At 41.4% G+C, this 21,165-nt stretch overlaps 1 protein-coding gene across 1 annotated transcript in view; it reads right to left on the bottom strand.

Moving 5' to 3' along the window:
• The window catches only part of man1a2 (mannosidase, alpha, class 1A, member 2), a 209,227-nt gene that overhangs the window by 120,031 nt on the left and 68,031 nt on the right, over window positions 1-21,165 (bottom strand). Inside the window, exon 3 of the mRNA XM_033617549.2 lies at window positions 17,528-17,624. Coding sequence (XP_033473440.1) covers window positions 17,528-17,624 — 97 coding nt within the window. The remainder of the gene's footprint in view (window positions 1-17,527; window positions 17,625-21,165) is intronic.

Here is a 21,165-nt window from a genome sequence, read left to right as displayed (position 1 = left end):
TATAAATATAAACATAATTTGAAAGTATTTCTTACGTCACAGAAACCACTGAGAGTGAAACTTGTGCTCTGGATGTTATTATAATACTGTCACAGATCTGACACCTGTGCACCCATCCGCCTGCTCTAATCCTCCGCTCCCTAAAGCACTGTGCACCGCTGTTGCCTGGCAGTGTGGCAGCACAGCAAAGAGGTCCCTGGGACAGCCAGTAGACAATAACTTCGTATCTAAGGATCATTAAAAAAAACATCTTTGGTAGGTACTTTTGCAGGGTATCATAAATAACCTGGATTTATTAAAAAGCCAACTACAGATTACAGTTTCCACCCAACTCTGAGAGTTCACGTTCATTAGCTAGCCAGATACAGCTTTTTAAATCTGCTCAGTCACTTACGCCAAATGCCACCAAGAGCTACACAACCTGTACAAAATGAGGAAAAAACAAAAACACTTTCACAGGAAAAAAAGTAGAAACTGTACCAATAGTAAATGGATCCTGATGGAAGCGCAAACAGATGTACAATTAATGTTGTGTATGTAAATTGATGAGCTGGCTGCTTTTGTCTACTTCAGCCTGAAATCAAAGACCCATTATTGCAGAAATCACCACAAATTTCAGCTGGCAAAACTGCTGCCATTATAGCTGTAAACGCCACACGTGCAGTGCTAGATTGGAAAGCCTGGCGAACATAGCAACAGTCACTACGGGTCAATTTAATTCCTCTCATATAGAAAGCAGCTTTGGACCCTCAGGCAGTCATTTTGCAGTAATCATCAGTGAAACCTCTCACCCCACTGCAACCTCACTAAAATGTCAAAGTCATTTAGACATTTTCTTCTACACCTCAGGCTGAGAAGGAAAAAAAGGGCAGAAAGCTCAATGTGTGGTCCTATCAAGCATGTCATTGTTTTCACTTTGGCAGCATGTGGCTTTGTGTCTCAATAGAAGAATCAATGTATTCTTTGTGGAGATATTAACCAGTAAAACTAAATTTTGCCAATAGTTGTGAAAATCTACATTTGTATAATGAAAGATTTAAATCACAGGTTGACGAATGAGCTGTGGCTACGAGCTTATGAATATGAAAGAGATCAAGAAATGCTCCTTGGTGGAGTTAAGCTTCATATCACTGAACGTTGTTGGAAAAGCCTACATAGGTAAGATGGTAGATTTCGGTACAACCTGCAGAACATCAAAGAAAATAAATTAACTAGAAGTATACCAAACTACTAAAGCCTCTCATAGCTGAATAAAGTACAAGCCGTCGACTCCAAATACACCAGGGTAACCCTGAAATCCAAAAGGTATGATTTTCACTACCATTAAAAAAAACTGACGCTCATCTTTCTGGTATATTCCTGTGGACAGGCTGTATTGAGGATGTATTATGTGTAGTGCACATCACATGCCACCAGAGGTCAGTCTCTACTGGTGGAACAGGCAGCTGAGCTGGGAAACATGGCAGCTGCCAGTGATACGGATAACATTATAGGACTGTGAAAAGGCGGCTAGCAATGGCAGAGACAGACAGTGAGGAAAAACAGAATATTTTCACATCTAACTCGGTGAATTAAGGGTTTATTGTGACCAAACCACAACTGGTGATTGTTGGAACAGTGGACTAACAAGCTATACAACTAACAAGACTAACCAAGAGGGCTTTGGTGAGTTTTATTTTGCCTCTATTGAGCTTGATTCAAGTGTGTTTTACGATAAGTCAACAAGGTAATTAGTAATTCTGAATTTGGTGAGAGAGAGAAACGTTAATTCAGAAGATGTACAGTTGTATTTCTCTGTTTAATTAATGATGTTAATGACTTTAGAGACAAATGTCTTGACGATTGTACGACTGCGTTGTATAACTTCTCTATGAGCCTGTTTCAGACTTCCGTCTCAAGTGATCTTGTAATCGAAACTCACTTCCCCGCTCTATATGCAAAAAAATTTACTTTATGTGTTATCAAATGGAAATGATGTACCTCACATACCGCTGCTGCACGTAACGGCAGCAACAAAAAGACTTGGATAACCTTAGAGCAGGGCTGCCCCCCCCCCCAACTAAAAATTTTCCTAGTCCCCAATGGTTGTCATTCAGGTCCATTAGTCGACTAGTCGCCCGCATGTTTATGATATTAATGTAATGATTAAATGATATATTTTGGTGGTCTGAGTTGAAGGTGCGAGAAAGAATAGTATCAGTAACATTGTTAACACTGTGCTACATTACAGAGAAATACAAAACCGTACTAATGAACCTTCATTAATATAGGCCTATATTTTATCTACAAGTGCACGTCACACACTGAGCGAGCCGCCTGTTAATGACGCTGTGGGCTAATGGGCATGTAGCTACTTCCATGTTGCAGATGATACGTCATGTTTGTAGTCGACCAATGAAGATGAGTTTACATATCACCTTGGGTTCGTCCTTCACCTTCTCAAAATGATCCCACACTTTGGATTTCCTGCCCGACATGTTATTAACTAGCCTGTGGAATAACCGCAGGTACCAGCCCTGGAAATTAACCTGACTCCTGTCTGACTGCTGAGTGTGGACACTTCCTGTGTCTGTCCTTTCAAATTAAAGTCACACATGGTCCAGTCATATAGGTTTGGATTTATTTTGACAAGGTGCAGCTCCTGATAGTTTGACATTCATCAATGAAATCTTGCCGGCTAATAACCTTTCTAGTTGACTAAGATTTGGTCAAGTATTAGAGGGAAGCTCTAGCTTAGTCATCAGCTGAGTAGGTGGTCCTTCAACATGGCCCAGGACACATTCACTGCTGAAAGAATGCAGCAATATGCAGCTCAGACCACCTCTGAATCTGAGCAACTGGATCTCAAGACGCAGTGTGGATGCTCTGTGTGCATTCACACCTGTAATCAAAGCTGTCTACTTGTGATCCAGTAACACGGGATACATGTTAATACCAAGTGTATAAAGGGCCTATAACCTATTTCTCTAAACACCCATTTGTGTAATAAAAAAAAGCTTTTGTCCTTACCGGAATCAACCGTGATGAAAAATGTATGCATTAATGGAACTATAAATTGCTTGGATAAAAGCATCCAGCTGACAGCATGCTGTATTCATAAAGTTTAGATAATCACAGAAGTAGTACTCTAGGATTCCTGTCTGCAGGTTATTTAATATCTTGCCTTGTAATCAATCTATCCTGGCAATGCACACAGTGAGCACTTTATTTCAACAGAGACTAATACACTCGAGCTTGAGACAATTGGCACATCTTAGCTTTTAAGACTTTTACCGCACTGCTGATTTGCAAATAGGCAGATCAACACTTCAGCGTCTCTGCAGGCTCCATATTTTTATGTTTCCTCCTTTTCTCCAACGTAATAACCACATTAAGTGAGAGAAATTGACTCTTCACATCTGACTCATTCAGCCCTTCACGTCATGTTTATTCACTTTCCCTCACAGCAGAGTTTCTGAATGCTGAGGCCTGATTAACACTTTAACAGCCACTGTGCAGAGCTTTAGAGAGGGGATCACAAACAGACCATACACTAGAGCTGGGTCTGGTTTTGCCAGTCTAGTGTAGAAACTTAAACCGCAAACCAGCTGAGGCAGCATTTGTCATTATGACACGTTCTGGAAAATTTAAAAGTAGCTGACATCAGCAACCTGTGCTGACAGTGTCACAGCGCTAAATCCAACCTGTATGCATAAGTAATAAACAACATGACAACATGATTAACATAATATTTTGTGTGTGTTTATAAACAGACTAAAGGAGCAACTGGTCTCTGACAGGCCGTGCAAAATTTACTGCCAAGCTGAGCACTAGCAACATGAAGGAGATCAAATTTCAGTACAAGTAGGAGGGGAAGAGCGGCACATGTTGTGTTTGTTTACTGAACAGTCCATGTGTTTTTTGGGGTGAAGAGACAAGACACGGGTGAAGTAGTCTCTCAAGGAAACTGAAACTGCACCAATATGGCAACATTTTGGTTTAAAGCTGTCACGACAGGTGTCGTAGCCAGCCGCAAGCGACATGTTGCGCCATTTAGAGCAGATCTTTGGTGAGAAGCTCTGTTCATATATATTCCTGTTGCTTGCTTTGAAAGTGCCACAATGAAAGAGGACTGGCTGATTCATGAAGCTGCAATGAGAAATGAGCTATACCAGTGGTTCCCAACTGGTGGGTCGTGGTCCAAAAGTGGGTCGCACATCCATTCTGAATGGACCACAAGCGTCTCGTGAACGTACCAAGTTTGTTCCTGATGTTCAGGTTGAGTAAATTCGAAGGAGGATGTGAATGACGTCGATTCTTTTTGGAAACTGTTAAGCAAGCATTGAATTGGCTGTGAAACCACCTGCTTAATTGTCTTTTTGGGCACTAACAGGTTCTCTATAGCAGTGGTTTCCAGCTGGTGGGTCGTGGTCCAAAAGTAGGTCACAAGTCCATTCTGAGTGGACCACAGGTGACTTACGAATGTATCAACTTTGTAAAAAACACACTTTATTTTGAAGTACGGTGAATTTTAAGCACAGAGCTTTTATGTTGAAGTGTCATTTCCTGCTGTAGAGTGACTTGACTGATGAACAGGCAATTGACAGAGACAGCAAACTACCTGGACAAAATGGCCAAACACAAGTATGACACTGAATATATTAAACTGTGTGGACCTTTACGTAATGACTACGGAGAAATCTGGACCAGTTGGGAACCACTGATCTATACGATACCTCCTTATTTGACTGCAAAAACCAAAATAAGGTGAGAGCTGGATTGCGGGAGATCACCAAGGAGCTGAAAGTTTCTGGTAACATCACAATATAAAATGTGTTTTCTGTTTAAAAAGTGCAAATGTAGTAGCCTACTCACCCATCTTTTAAGTGGGTATGTCTTGAGCTGGGTACTGAAACCCATTATCAACGACCATAGTTTTGATAAGCTCTAACATTATCGCTTCTTTATTGGTACTTTTACATATTTTGGTTTAATTCCTTATCACCCTGCAGCCTCTCATCTGCGCTTTGTGCCGGGAACGAACGCCTCCACATACACACTTGACAAGGAGTTGTCGGTGAACAGCCGAGCAGCCGCAGTGGAAACAAAGTGAAGATAACTCAAAAATTACTCAAGTTGACGGCAACTATACGCGTAACTGTAAGTGACATTAAACCTTAGCGGGTAAGAAGTGTTGCTGCTCTAGAAAAAAATTTAGTTGTATTTAAAATATTCAATAATCCTGTTCTGAATTTATTCTTTTTTAAATCAATATATTTTCTAAAAATCTATTATTTAGAAATGAAAAAGAACCGCTAAGAGAACCGAAAAAGTACCCAATCGATAAGGAGTATCGATAAAATCCTAATGACATCCATCCCTTTCTATCTCAAGTCTGATCTTATGCCCACAGCTGAAAGGTATCTGGTTTGGGTACACGAATCAAGGGAGGGCATATTTATGGATTCAGGTGGACAGAGAGCTCTGATGTTCATGCCACAGTTGGACGCTTGCTCGCTATTGGGACACGGTGTCGTCATGTTTCAGTCAGGAGCAGCTACAGAGTCAAGTGCAACACCTAGTGGTAAAATGCAGTATACTGGTCCGCTCCAGTGTTTGGCTTAATATCAAACAGGTTCAAAAAAGTTTACACCAGCCCAACCCTACCATGCACACCAAGAACAATACCACGACCCGGATGAAGCCACAGAAATCCCAGAGACATAACTGGACAGCAGGGCAGTCATGGGACAGAGAAAATGCTCACAATACTCATCCTGTGCTTAATGAACCAAAATGAGACAATCTGGCCACAATCCAGTGGACAGAAGATACAATATTAGTGAGCCTTCGCAGCAGCAGAAGAGCTGATTTGCTCAAGCATTAAGTATTGAAATTGTATTGATTCTTTTACTCCAACTCACCAGGCATTCGGTGTCCCAGTCTATTCCACTATTCAGTTCACGTGGTAAACACATGGTGGTGCAAGACCATTTGGACCCTGACGACTGTAGACTGCCTCTCTCTGCAGCTACACATACATATGTTATTTCTGTTTCACTGCTCTTCACACCCATGGGGGCATTGCCATGGTGCCGCTACACAACCCTTTTCCAGGATGCAATGCACTGTTTCGCCTTGGGAGCCATTCATGTGAAGACATGACCTAGATGCTGGGGAGGAAAAAAAGCTCCATGGCTGTGAGCGAGAGCAGACTTCTGACTTAATGGTTATCACGGTATCCACATGTACCCTGCAGAGATATTGCAAGAAGGAGCGAATATCCAATAGCTCTACAGAAGATTACACTCCTCAGTGTCTATTGATTAGAAAAGCTGGAAAATCAAAGCGGTATTTGATCTGGTATTGTGGTTTTATGGGATTCTGGATGAGGCATTATAGCAAACAGAATCTATATCGAGCTGCCTCCCTTCATCACCACAGCAACAGGTGATCACACTGACATAAATTCTTGCCCCCCAAAATAGTAACAGTATTTCTACTCTCCATTTGTCGGATTTAGGGGCGTCTACTGGATGAAACGGTACGTAATATTCATAACTACTTATTCATTTGTTTATAATTACCTGAAAATAAGAATAATTTGGTTTTGTTACCTCAGAATGAGCCGTTAATATCTACATATGGAGCTGACCATCTCACACATAGTCTGCCATTTTGTATTACGATAGAGTAATTCATGTTTTCGCGTCGGCCACCGTAGTTCTCCGACATGCTTGGCACACAGGAGAGGTTTCAGTTCTGTAACCTTACTGCGAGATGCCACTACATCCTACACACCAATAAGAAAAGAACAAACAAAACACACAAAAGCAAAAATCATTCAAAGAGGAAAATAGGGAGGACATTTAAACTGCACAACAGCATTTCTAAAAAGTTAACAAAGCAGTGACACCAGGTTTTCACCTCATGAAAGCATGTGAGGTTACTGTAAACTGAGTATGAGCTGACAGATCGTCTCTATGGGCAACATGATGCACAAACAACCAAAGTAATCTTATAATGGACAAAGCAGGTGCCAGCGCTCCAGCACTGAGCCAGGTGTCCAAACCTGAGCCCAGTTTTGCATCATCTCCATTGCCTCCTACCTAACAGGCTTGCAGCAACTGCACGCCTGAGGCAGTCTGTGATATCATTCACTGTGAGCATGTCGAACTGCCTGTGGGAGGAGGCCATGTGGCTGTGAAGTGAGAGATTCTCCACTTGCAAGTTTAGATTAAAATCATCAGACGGCGAGCTTTCAGGGGAAACCAATAAAGCAGCAACAGTCAGTAGGTCGAGTGAGCAGGGCAGGACTCAGACTCACCAGTGCAGTCCCTCTTGTGCAGACAAGATTAAATCCACTAAAATAACTCCAATAAGGTCACTGAGAGCCACAAATGAAATCTATTGGGAGAAGCAACTCTGAAACTGACAACACCTCTGATCCTCTATTGTTGGCTGAAAAATATCTCTTAGGCAGAACCTCAAGTCATCCTCCTACCTCTGAATAATAATTAGAGACAAAACACTGGTTTCACTTCCTCTGAAAAAGCTTCTCTCTCTGTCTCCTGATGTTTAAGTGATAGTTTGTTTATTAAGTTTGGTACATTTAGGGCTGCAAATAACTAGGGATGTCCCGATCCGATATTCGGATTGGTATCGGCCGCCGATATTAGCAAAAAATGGGCATCGGATCGGACTGCATGGAAAAATGGCGATCCATGAACTCCGATCCAGTTTTTCACAGAGTCCGTGCCAGGTTTTCCGGCCAGCCCAGCGTGCCGCGATTCAAGCAGTCCATTCCAGTGATCCGCTCCAGCTCTTACTATCAATCCACCAGGCCAGCATGCAGACGACAGATACACAGAGGGTAGGAAGAGTAGCGGTCAATTTAGTTAACTGACTATTTGTTTTCTGCTCTGTTTTTTTGAGAGTGATATTTTTATTTGGTTTACACTCTTACTGTTTAAGTAAAGAGCACTGATGGCATTGTTTTGGGCACAATTAGTGAAATTGGAGCCATGGATGGACTACATAAACACTACTAAAATAACTGAAAAGGAAGGGCTGGATTGTTTGTTAAATGCCAACAATGTCTTGTGGTGTTAATCTTTTTTTTATTTATTAGGGGGCCAAAGCACAAGTGTGTGGAGTCTTGCTGCTATTTTAATTTCATTGTTAGACATTTTAAAGATTTCTTGTGTTGATTCATTTTCTATTTATTAAGGGGCCAAAGCAGCCAAAGCAAACCAGCTATATTTTTTATTTAATGTTAATGTTCAAGTTTAAAGTTTGTTCATTTAACCCTGTTAACAATAAACAGGTCAGTTTCTCATACCAACTGTCGTGGATCATTCTAACTAACCTGATTAAGTAGTTGTTCTTTGCTTGATCAAACCTTTTCTAATATGACTGACAACAAAATAAGTGAATATGTATAATACGTGCTTGGATCAGATCGGTATCGGTATCGGCCAAAACTCAAGGCTGTAATATCGGTATCGGATCAGAAGTGAAAAAGCTGGATCGGGACATCCCTACAAATAACGCCACGTATCCACTTACATATGTGACTGACGTCCGTAGATCCGTAAATATAGGGATAATGCTCTAGTGTCCAAAGCAAGGAAGTGCATTTCTTTACAAATGGATGGAAACCTGATAGAAAATACCTGTAGCCGTGGGGGAGAGGCTAATTTTGCCAGTGGCATTTTTTGTTAAATGTTTCATTAGAAAGACAAGTGAAAGGCTGAACGAGTCATAATGATAATCCGACTGTATATAATGTACAACCATATCTTAACAGAATAACATTACTCACATTCACAATGTGTTAAAACTATATAAACAAGTCGTTTTTAATCAGGCAAACTCAGTTGGCAATCAACAGGCAACTGCATTAAAGGAAATAGCCTGTTAGCCAGTTAGCAGCCTATTAACTAAGCTAGCACACTGTCATACTGTCTCTCTGAAATCCACCGCAAAAGTTCAATTTACTTACTATACTCGTGGCAAATTCTGGACCCAAATATTACAGAGGGGAGAAGTTTTGCAGGCAAGTCGGATATCATGGAGAGTCCCAAAAGAATGAATCGACTTCCAGTTGCCTTGTCTCTGTACACACACGTATGTGGAAACTAGACGTAAGGCTGTGATAGTGTCTTTTTTTTTGTTTTACGATGGTGAAAAAGCAACATCACACTATGGTTTGACAGTTTACTTGCAATGACCTCCCCATAGATTCACCATTACTTTACTACTTTTAATGAATATTTCAATGGCTTTTTGCCTTTATTGTACAGAAAAGCAAAGAGTAACAGGAAAGCCTTGAGAGACTGGGGATGACACGCAGAGTGTGACTGAACCCCGCTCGCTGAGGCAATTGGTTTTCTTGAATTTTTTAGCCTCAAATTATCAGATTTTACAGTGATTGTCTACTCAGTGACAAACAGAGTGACCGCTGGCTCAGATGAGCAGGTCAGGGTAGGTTGAATGCATATGGATAGGTCCACATTACCTACGTCTGGTGTAAGAAACGTCTGAATTGTCACTACGCTGCATTCTTTTAAACTGTGTTAAATTCGTCACATCTCTCACTTCCTCTTCCTCTCCTTGCAGTTTTTGTGCTCATACAAAGGAAATTACATCCAGTCACTAATATTAGTAACGGCAGAACGTTATCAGTGTTAAAACTATTCTGTTTTTACAACTTCAGTGTGAAAGGTTGTGATGTTGAGGCACAGTTCTGTGTACGGTTGCTTACAGTTATTTCTTTGATTTACAGTGTCCCCGCCCGTGCTGTGAGCAATAACACACAAGCTCCCTACACCGCACTGACACCAATCAGTATGAAAATCAGCAAAGTATCCCTTTAATCAATGAATCATTTAGTCAGATCAATGGATTCAACACTGATATAAAACACAGAAAAGCAGAAAAACTTCACATTTGAAAAGCCAGGACCAGCAAATGTTTTTGATCTATAAATCACTCCCATGGTTCATCGATTATTGAAATTGATATAATTTAATAATAATAAGGCTCATGAACAGGGAGGCATGTCTCTTCCTACCTCAGCTTATACCCAGGATCACATCCGTCCCGCCGTACAAAGTCGATTCATGCTTTCTTTCATCTCACCTGAACTACTGCAACTCTGAAAATGTGAGGAACCTCGGGTTTGTGAGCAAAGACACAGCGGTGTGGACTTACACTCACACTGAAGTCCTGATCAATGTAAAGTGACCTGCGTCCCCTGGGAGCATTTTCCAGCAAACACTGAGGAGTGTGTTTAAAGATCAGAGCCTGTGCCGTCCATCTACAATAAACAAGGCCACTTCAGGTGCCCGTGAAGGCCGGCCTTTTGCTTTGACTGACCCACTGCCTCAATAAAAGGTCAAATGCTTTCAGGCTGAATCAATGGCCGCTGATGTCCCTCATACAATTACCGGTGAGTATTATTACCGTCTGTGTGTGTGTGTGTTTGGACAGACAGAGAGATGAATAGAGCTGTCCATCATCTGACTGAACAGGGTAACCACTGAGGACAGAGTTAATATGATCAAAGCCACAAGACACAAAAAGAAGTTGAGCAACTGGCAGAATGAGTTGGTGGTTAGGTCATTAATTTGAGGTGCAGCTCAGCACTGCTATCAAGTGTATCTCCTCTTATATCTGTGATAAACATAGTGTTTTGGTTTGACGCCTATTAAAACTTTTAAAGTTTAGAGTGTAAAGGGGCTTAGGACATTATAATGGAAGTATAGGATGGCCATTCCCATGCTCATCATGTCTCATAAGTTGTTGCAGCAATTTGGAGGATGTTAACATTTCTTCCACAAATTTGGTGCAAAATTCAAGCTTTTTTTTTTTTTTACCACTTGAGAATCAAAAAAAGCTCAAAACCCCCTCCATTCTGTATTGCATTACTTGGCAATTGGTTGGCGAGCACTTCTGTTGTGGAGGGTTCAAGGTTCAGTTTATTGTCAGTGGAGCAGAGCTTTTTAACCTGCTACACAGACTCCGTCTTTGTAGCCTGTGGTTGCAGCTTTACTGTGTGCATATTGAGTTCAGTCAAGTGATAATGCAGTTGTTTGTGCAGGGTTTAAAAGCGCAGGCTATATAATTAGTGTTAATTTAATTAATTGGATTGTTTTAACAACAGGATGTATTGATTTAATTGATCAATTTAATGATTCATTTTAATGTGAAATGTAAAAACACTGACAAGGTTGCTCTGCTGCATCGTGTTGCTTCTGGTACAATCAGGCATTCATTTAAATAATTCTTTAAACAAACTGCACTCATATTTTTACACATTTCTATGTAGTTATTCTGTTGGATGGCATTCGATGAAAAAAGACCAAAAAAAAAGACTAGCTGTGTTAAAATGGAGAAGAGTGGCTTTTGTGGTCAGTGTGGCAACTTCAGTTGATTATAAGGGAAGCACTCTGCTGCAGTCAACTTGTTGCATTCAAGCAGCAACCTCTGGAGCTGAAAATTAAAAAACAAGTGCCAGAAACTGCAGTTCCTCTAATGGCCACTTGAGGCTGGCTCCAAGAGTGAGTCAATTGCCATAGAACCCAAATTACAATGGCCAACTTTACAGCAGAAATAAACATGTTTACTGCCTGGTGCAAAAAAATTTTGGTCTCTATAGCTAATGTTCCCGTTTATGACAACTATGGGGGTGAATTTTTATATTACTCACCAGTTTAAGTATTGTTAACGCTTAAAGTTATGCGTAATTAAGAGTGTGGCTGCTTTAAGTGACAAGTTTCTTACCGTCTGTTGGTAAGTTGCTACCACAGCCACATTGCTGTTAAGGTAACGTAACCATGTCATATCCCCAGATTCACGGAGTATAGGCGAAGCCATAGCTGTCGCAATTTAAGTGTGTTTTAAGTTCATCAATGTTAACTGTAACATTTTGATTGTCTAAAAAAGTCTTGCTCAGCGTTTGGTTGTACTAAAAGACCCTCTATGGAGTCAGATGTTCAGTTTCTCCAGTAAGTGTATTTTGTTTTAATGGTTTTAAGCCTGTTTTTTGCCAGCTAAAATTAGCATTTGTATTACCACAATTAACCACACCTGTAAATTCACCATGGTAACCAAGCTAGCGGCTAGTGTTATCGTGTTAAAGGGTTATCTCCACCCTTTGTTCCAAAAATGGTCACTTCTGGTTGCACAAATCAAAGATGGTGATGGTCAAAATGCCAAACTAGAGGCTTCAAAACAGGATCCACAAACAAATGGGTGATATTACAGGTGCGTGATGATTTTATTTAGTCTATGGTTGCGTTGTATCCGTGGCCATGTATTTTGGTCGTTATTCTAAAACTGACAGTGACAGAGAACAATATCCAAGAACTATTTTTGGCTTTATGTACTGACATTTTGTTCCTTCCTTCCTGTCCTGAAAACATCATCCATTTCTTTGCCATCAACTCCATCTCAGGGTGTGTGTGTGTGTGTGTGTGTGTGTTTGTGAGTGAGTGTGAGTTTAAGGAAGCTTGCTGCGTCTGACACCGCTTGAACCATGCTTTTCTTAACCCAGCTTGAACTGCATTTCCTTTACAAGGCCATGTGTTATCCTGGCTTGAACCGCTTACCCCCAAGACAAAGACCGTGTTTGTATCTGTACTCAAAATCAGCTCTGCTCATTCTCCACAGAAGAAGAAGGAGGGGAAAAAAGGACAAAACAGAGGCCAGGCAGTGAACTCAAGGTTATCTGAGCCTGGTGCCACAATGAGATCTCCAATCCTCGTGTTACCATTCTGGCCTCTGCTCTTCTTCTTCTTCTTTGGACAGATTAAGGCTGAGCCGTGAGGCGTGGCGCGAGCGCACACAGCTTTGCCCTTTGTGTTAACAACCACGTGGAATTGTACGCCAACTGCTGTGTATATGCAGCTCGTGTCAGGCAGGAAGACTGGTCAATTGTAGCTTGACGCGGGACAATACTGTACCAACAAAAGGAAATTTTTCCACATTTCGCTCCAGTCCCCGAGGTCAGAGCTGTAGTTATAATGGGTGTAATTGTCTCGGATTGGCTTTGCCATCAAAGTGTATTGCACCAGGGTTCGCTTTAAATGACAAAACATCAAAGTGATTTAAATCCACAATTTGCAGTCGATCAGCAGGCCCTGTTTTCATCCAATCACTCAGCCTTTGAGCACGTGTGTGTCCCTTTGGTGCAAGCTGTCAATGCTCCTAATAGTTACAGCAACAAAGCAACAAGAGTGTGCTGCATCTCCAATATATTGCTTTCTCCTCTCTCTCTCTCTCTCTCTCTCTCTCGCTCTCTCTCTCTCTCTCTCGCACACACACACACACACACACACACACAATCAATATAGCCAAGTTTTGTAGGAGGACAGGATATGCCTCATCAATAATGGAAGTGTGTTTGGTGAAGAGCGCGAGGCTTGATTCTTCGCCTCATATCTCGTTTGTGTTTTGCTAGCCACGCTGTGACTAATAACCAGCCGATACCCAGACTCAACCATCACAAAGAGGCAGGAGAAAACACACACACACACACACACACACACACACACACACACACACACACACAAACACACACAAAGACAAAGACATGCTGCAGATGAACAGTCAGACACTCAAGAAATCCACGCACACAACACACAAACAGCATCTATCTACCATTTAGCAGCAGCTCATAAAATAACACAGGTGCCTCCGGCCAATTTGCCAGACGAAACACCCCAGTTTGACACAAAAGCCTCATAAGCATGCATCCTCACACCAAACACACATACACGCATCCAGGATCCTGAGGCACAAACACACTCAGACACCCAGGAAAACACACAAATCAAACTGGCAACTGAAACACTCAGATAAACAAGCATGAAGCAACATCTTCACATGCATAAATTCACACTAAGCAAGGACCAGTGTAGGATTTTGGACATCTGTATCAGCACCGATTATTTAGAATATGAATGTTCAATAAGCAACACATCTATTGATATGTATATGTTCATATAATCATTCAATTCAGAGGTTGAAATAAATCTCTCAATCATGAGAAGGGGGAGAATGCACAGTAAGGCAAATGATACCCGCAGCACACAGCTATTGCTCACCATGAAATGTGTTTATTAATATTATCTTTATAAAGCCGCGACTGTGGGCTCTAGATCTCTGGATATTTTTACACCATCTTTATCCACCGTGACAGCTACAAGACCACAGAAGAAGACATGCTACCACCTGACAAGAGAAAAGAGGTGTAGTAGCAGAGTGGGCCAAGGTGAAGTGAAAAGTGTGAAAACTGAGGAAAATATAAAAGTGCTGCTTTTCGGGAGTGTTGGTCATGTCAACACTGGCACAACAAATGTGTGTGGCAGAGGGATCCACTAACGCCAACATGCATCTCACCAGTGCTGGTTAAGGGGAGACACTGGGAGGCACCTTTTCGGTTTTCTTGTAAACAAACATGAGCTTTGTTTGGCTACACACAGTGACACTCACCATGACGTGTTGTGTGTATTTTTGATGGTTACCAAATTTTTAAATCCAACATTGTTTATGAGCTTGCAATCTTCTTTCTCCCTGCCATTGCTGGCACACTGCTGCATATCTTGCCACGTTACCGCCACCTGATGATCACTGGAAAGGCGCCATAATGTAGGGCTTTGTATTGCCTCACATACATACGCGTGTCCTTGTGGGCCATGTTTTTCACCAGTGGATTTTGAAGCTAGGCCGCCCGCCTGATACAAGCATCGGGAAATGTTTTTAAAATGTATTCTTAATATGTTTTTTGAACTACAGTAGCCTAGATAGTAAAGAAAAAACCCTGCTAGCATTACAATGAACGGCCCACACAAGTGCGTGGGCCAACACACACACAGCACAGAGCCGCCAGCCTCTGAACTCACAACAGCTGCAGCTACAACAGGGAATTCAACCCAAGTCAACGTAACGTTAGAGCAGTGGTTCCCAACTAGTTAGTCTCTATATACAGACTCTACATTCAGTGAATAGGCAAACCCCGGAGATCTTGCCTCTGGAAGGAGAGCGGAAGAGCCCTGGTTTCCGGTTGTAGGCTGTTTGTAGTCCGCGTGATATTGACCAATCACGTTTGAACCAGCTGCAGTTGTTGCCAGGTTAAACGGTCCGTGAGGTGAACTAACGAGGCGGAAAATAATTGGCGTCACTGCAAACTCTGAATCCATCGCAATGGTTCAGCATATTTACTTATATATAAACGGAAGTCAGAAACGGAAATTGGCCTCCTCCGCCCAAATCAAACCGGAATGCCAAAAAATCGGGGGTCTGCCCCCAGAGGCTGCATCGCCATCTGCTGGAAGTCAGACGCCGAATACAGCCGATGGGTTCCGAGAATGCCAACTAGTGGGTCCAGGTCCAAAAGTGGGTTGCGGGTCCATTCTGAATGGACTGCAAGTGACTCAAGAACATGTCAAGTTTGTAAAAAACACACTGTATTTTGAAGTACAGTGAATTTCTGGCACAGAGCTTTTATTTTGAAGTGCCATTTCCTGCTGTAGGTTAAGTGAATAAGGGATAGCTACTTAACAGAGGCAGCAAACTAGCTCGACAACACAGTCAAATGCAAGTATGACGCGGAATATATTAAACTGCATGGACCTTGAACTAATAACTGAGTACAAATCTGAACCCCCTGGCTCGACCGGTTGGGAACCACTGCGTTAGAGTGTTTGATGTACATGGTTACGTTACAGTCAACGCTAATGTGTCAGCAGCAAACATCTGCATTTACAATGAGACAATGATGTTTCGTTGACTATGAGGAGTCAAAACTTCGTAGCAGGTCAACTCATGTTACCAACGTTAACCACTTCCTTACTCCACTTCAAGCCCTATGGGACATAAGGCTACAATGAGATCTCGCCATCACATTTTGTCCCTGGCAACCTTTTTTTAACCAGAAAAAAACTCTTGAGATTAAAAAATCTCCTTTTCAAGAGCGTCCTGGCCAAGACAGGCAGCAACACAAGTTACAGACAACACAGAACAAAAATGTAAAGCTCTACAAAAGACAACATAAAACACAAAATAAGATTACTACAAAGAAAAGCCACAAAGTATGTTAATATATACTAGAAATGATCCATGAAAATGCAAAACGGCAACTACACATAAATACACAGACCAGCTAAGACACATGGTGACACTGACATAAAGAAGACTGTGTCCAAAAATCCTGCAACAGTGCTTTGAAACGGCCGAGAGGAACCGGTAGACACACCAGCTAGCAGGGCCGTTTCTAGCTTTTTGGGGGCCCAATGCAAAATTCTGTTTTGCCTCTTATTTCAATCACTCACGAATAGACACCAAAACTGCATCATATTTCATATACATATCTGATCAAATTCTACTTTTCAAATGTAAAAAAATTGCCCTCTTCAAAAAAGACACTTGGCCAGGCCCCGTCAAAAGATACTTTCCGTCTGGCCTAACTTCTCTGGGAACCCTGTGTGTAGAAGAGCAGCTTCATAGCACGACTAAAACCCCAGAGGGAACCTTTAAATAGTCGGAGCTTTCTAGACTCAAGACTTGTGTTTAGCGCCAAATATGCCTGTCATTTTCAACACCACATATAAACTGTCCAACATTAACAGTAAGGTTGTACCCACATCAGAATTGCGAGAGTATGCCAATTATTCAGCTTTGCAGGGCAAAGTTTAAAGCCTGCCAAGCTGTTATCCTGCCTCGCTCTGTCCACAGTGACGAAAATATATGAACAAAAGTTCAGTGAGTTGACTGACAAAATGAGGTGTGACTTGGTTACGTCTCGACTGATGCTTCGACTCACTGATGTTCGGAGGCCAGTCCGGGTCTAATCAGTCTGCACAAAGATACACAACACTGAGGGTCTATTTTTCCAATTTAATTTCCTCATTTTCAAAACTTCTATCTGCAAACTGTTTGTGTCTGTGACAACTTGCTGCCTCTGTCCGAGTCGTATGACCTGTGCTATCATAGAGTGCAGCTGCAGAGGCGGAAACCAAAAAAACAGCCTCCAAAACACAAATCACAGATGATGAGAGGCTGCACCAGACTGACCTCTCTGTGGGAAAAATAATCACTGCCAATGGCGATGTTTCTCTCTCTACAAACAGGAATCTCCCTCATGACTTGAGCCTGACAGAGAACTCACAGAGTGTTTGTACTCCTACTGTCTCATGCAAAATCTAACATTATAACATTTACTGGGAGAGGACGAGTGAAGTATTACCAGTACATCAAATGCATGTTCTTCTATCTGGCATTTCTGAGATGTGTGCTCTCTGCTTGTGGTTTCAGTGATCTTGTGCTTCTGTTCGCAACCACTCGTCCCAAAGTGATCTGCATCCTGCCGGAGGCATTATCACATAACCTTGTCCACAAGGGAAAAGGCAAAGTGTGTGCGTGTGTGTGTGCGTGAATGTGAGAAAGAGTGTGTGTGCATTCATGCATGCATCCATGTGTGATTTAAAACTATGTGAGCAAACTGCCAATGGGTACAGACAGCAGAGGGGCTTGTCTGGCTTACCAAAGATATTTGTGGAATGTCCTTTCTTGGCGAGGGGCTTCAGCTCGTTGTGACCCCAGCCGTACTGCCTGTAGCTGTCCCATGCATGCTTCATCATCTGAGAAGATAAAAATGACAACAAAACAGCATATTAGAAGGTGTGAAATCTCCAGCCTTGGCAAAGGAAGAGTATGACGTCACAGAGCCTGTAAAATCCTGTAAAAATCCTGCAACTCATGATTTTGAGATGGCTAAATAGTGATGTTTAAATCTGCATCATAATTTTGCTAAATGTTGATTGGTAATTAGGATGTTGCCATAATGTGATTTCAGTTATCTGGTTATCTGCTCAAGGCATGTTATGCAGGATTTATACTTCTGTGTCAAACTGACGCTGTACCCTGACGTGCACCTCCCCAGAAAAGTAACAACACTTTGCAGTGACACAGACCTCCTGTCTGTGTTTGTAAGCTGAAACCATTTCCCTCAGTGGAAACAAAGCTTTTATTTACTTTAATTTCACAGATAAGAAACAAAAAAATGTGACAAGACAATAAAGCCTCCACAAAAATAGCATTTTAAGTCTTGTGTGTGATTTATTTTGGCTTCATATGAGCAAAGGAAATCTGTGCTTGTGGCTAGGCTAATTCATACAATGTAAAATGCCACAGGCTTGTGCTAATACCGTTAGCATGTTACAATTTTTTCGTGTTTAGCGTAAGACACTTGGTGAGCCTTCTGAGTTGACATGGAGTCGAATTTGGTAATGTTTCCTTTGTTAAATGTTGCTGTTGTCCCTGGCTTCATATGAGTAGAAGGAAAGTCCGCTAGGCTAATTTATACAATGTAAAATGCCATAGGCTTGTGCTAAAAATGTTAGCATGTTGTATTTGTGGAGAAAATGTGTCCAGATAAAGACAAGTATTTGTCTGTGAATGCTGCGAGTTATAGTGAAGCTGATTTGTGTACTTGTGTTTGAAATTGTCTCTATTAAGCCATGTTTAATGTGTGTTTAATGTGTGTTTTGAACATTACAGCATGTAGCCTAAGAATGTTCAGGTAGAAATCTGAAATACAAGTATGAACCTGAAAATAAGCGACACAGGTCCCCTTTGAGGCACCAACAAAAACAAACTGCTGAACAAAACATAATTTTATGAATTTGTACCTCAATCATCAAGATAAATAAAAGTAAACTGATGTGATTGCAGATTCCAGCCCCCCAAAAAATACATTTAGGTATTAAAGTTATCCCTTACTGTCAAAGTAGAAAAACGACTCCTGTTAAAAACCCTTTTACTTGATTTTAGGCCCTTGTTTGAGAACCCTCGTGCCTCTACCAACGAGTGAACTGAACCCAAAATGATTGATTTAAAATTAAGACTAAAGGGCAAACAAATTGCTAGACCAAAAAAAAAATACCCAGCACGCACACATACACATACACACACACACACACACACACACAATCACTGGTGTAGCGGCTGAAGGGAGGTCATGACCCCAAACACTTTAATCTGGAGGATGATGCTATCGAATCAAAGTTCACCGTTTTGCCTGGAGCGTGATGTAAAGGGAAGTCTGCTTTAGACATTAAACAGCGGCCCACTCCCACACACACACATCACACACATATACACACACAGGTATGACAATAAACCCATTTAACACAAACTGAGGATATCTTTTGAAGCTCTTTCTTTGTATTTTGTGTTGGTGCATCACCTTCTCTCTATCTGCATACATTTGTCTACCGGATAGAACAAAATTCTATTCTTCACATGAGGCTGAAAGAGATCGGCTCAGGGAGGAGGATGAGGATAAAAAAGAGCAAGAGATTGTGAGATGAGCCCTGACATGCAGGCTGATGCTGAGAAGAGGCGCTCCAGGGCAAACAGAGAAGATGACACAGCCGAGGAAGGAGAGAGTGCCAGCTTTTACTGAAGCGCTGCTGCTGCTCTCTTTCAATTTCAGACTGGTTTTTTCCTCCTCCACAGCCCTTACTCAAGTGGCATCGACAACCTCAGAAAAGTACATTTCCTGTCTATGTGGTCGTGTCAGTCACTGTCTGCTTCTTTGGACATCTGTTGATTTCTGTCTCTATATTGTCTATCTACCTGGCAGCTTTCCTATCTGTCCATCTGCCAGCCTCTCCATCTCTACATGCCTGTCAGCTTGTCACATCGGTTCACTGATGACCTTGATGATGACAGTGATGATGATGATGATGACTAAGTTGGCACTGATGCCCCGCATCCCACAGCACAGAGTTGTTCGTATTGTGTTTATTGTCTTTTATTTAACAATCTGAGACTCACATTGACCTAGTTTTGTCTTTTTTTTGGGGGGCAGGGGGTCTTAAGGGGCAGGTAGCAGGTGAACAGTATATGCCACATAGAGGTGGTGCACATCATCTGAAAGCAAGGAACCTAAGGATTAATTTCTAGCCATAAATCTGTAATAAACAGTGTGATGTGAGACTGCTACTCATCTTTTGAAAGTTTAAAATGTATAGGGGCTTAGAACATCATGATGGAAGTATATAATGGCAATTCCCATGCTCAATTATGCAGTAATTTTTGAGTTGGTACCATTTCTTCACAGTTTTGGTGCCAATTTTAAGCATTTTTTGCCACTTGAAAATTGGTTAAAAAAATGCCAAAAATCCCTCCAAAAAGCCTCATTAACAAACCAAGACCTTTTGGAGCACCACAGAAAAATCCATGCTATGACTGGGTGTCAAAGCCTTTTGACATTTTTACTGCTGGAAACCCCCATATTGTCATTTTACTTCTGAAAGCCATATCTTTTTCTGAATGCCCAGGGTCTCTAGTTTGTGGTTGTGAGGTTTCATGAGGCTGTGATTATCCTAGAGGTCACTATAGGTTGTTTTATACAGTGATGTCCATTTCAAAGAAATGGTCTCACTACAATGAAATGACTACTACTGAATTCATAAGAGTGGTGTTGCAATGGTAGGAGGTTTTAACAGTACGATTAAGTCTCAGGAAACATCGCAGTTTCACAGTATCACAGAATTTCTATTATTATCAGTCATTATGCTGATACTAATGCAAAACTAACTAAAATAAAGGGGAGATTCAACATCCAGTTGCATTTTTTTCGATTATCGTAGATAAGCAAATGTACACGGTTTGGTAACTGTTAACTTCTGTATCACAATATACCTTGAACCCAGTTTATCGCTGCAACTCTGTTTGTTCCACAGTTTTGGTTATAAACTTAAGCATTTTTCACCACTCCTTATTGATAAATATGTTCAAAAATCCCTCCAAAATGTCACAATAAAACATCAAGACCTTTAAAAACATCATAGAAAAATCCATGCTGTGATTAGCTATCAATAACCTTTGACATTTTGATATTCTCTGAATGCCCGGGGTCTCTAGTTTGTGGTTGTAGGATTTCATGATCCTAGAGGTCACTATAGGTCATTTTATAATGACTACTGCAGGGGCTAGCATCATCACACATGAATAAAATTGGACTCACTGAATTCACAAGAGTCTCAGCTTTCCAGTCAGACCTGATTTATGTATTTCCGTGACTGTTTAGGGACCCCAGTGTGCAGACATACTCAAATACAATAGGTAAAAATAACACATTTATTCTGCATGCAGCCCACATGGGACTAGCAT

Source organism: Epinephelus lanceolatus, chromosome 14 (genome assembly GCF_041903045.1).
Source record: "Epinephelus lanceolatus isolate andai-2023 chromosome 14, ASM4190304v1, whole genome shotgun sequence".
In the NCBI taxonomy this organism is placed as follows: Eukaryota; Metazoa; Chordata; class Actinopteri; order Perciformes; family Serranidae; genus Epinephelus; species Epinephelus lanceolatus.
The sequence above is the reverse complement of the archived record's forward strand: the minus strand, read 5'-3'. Positions and strand labels throughout refer to the sequence as shown.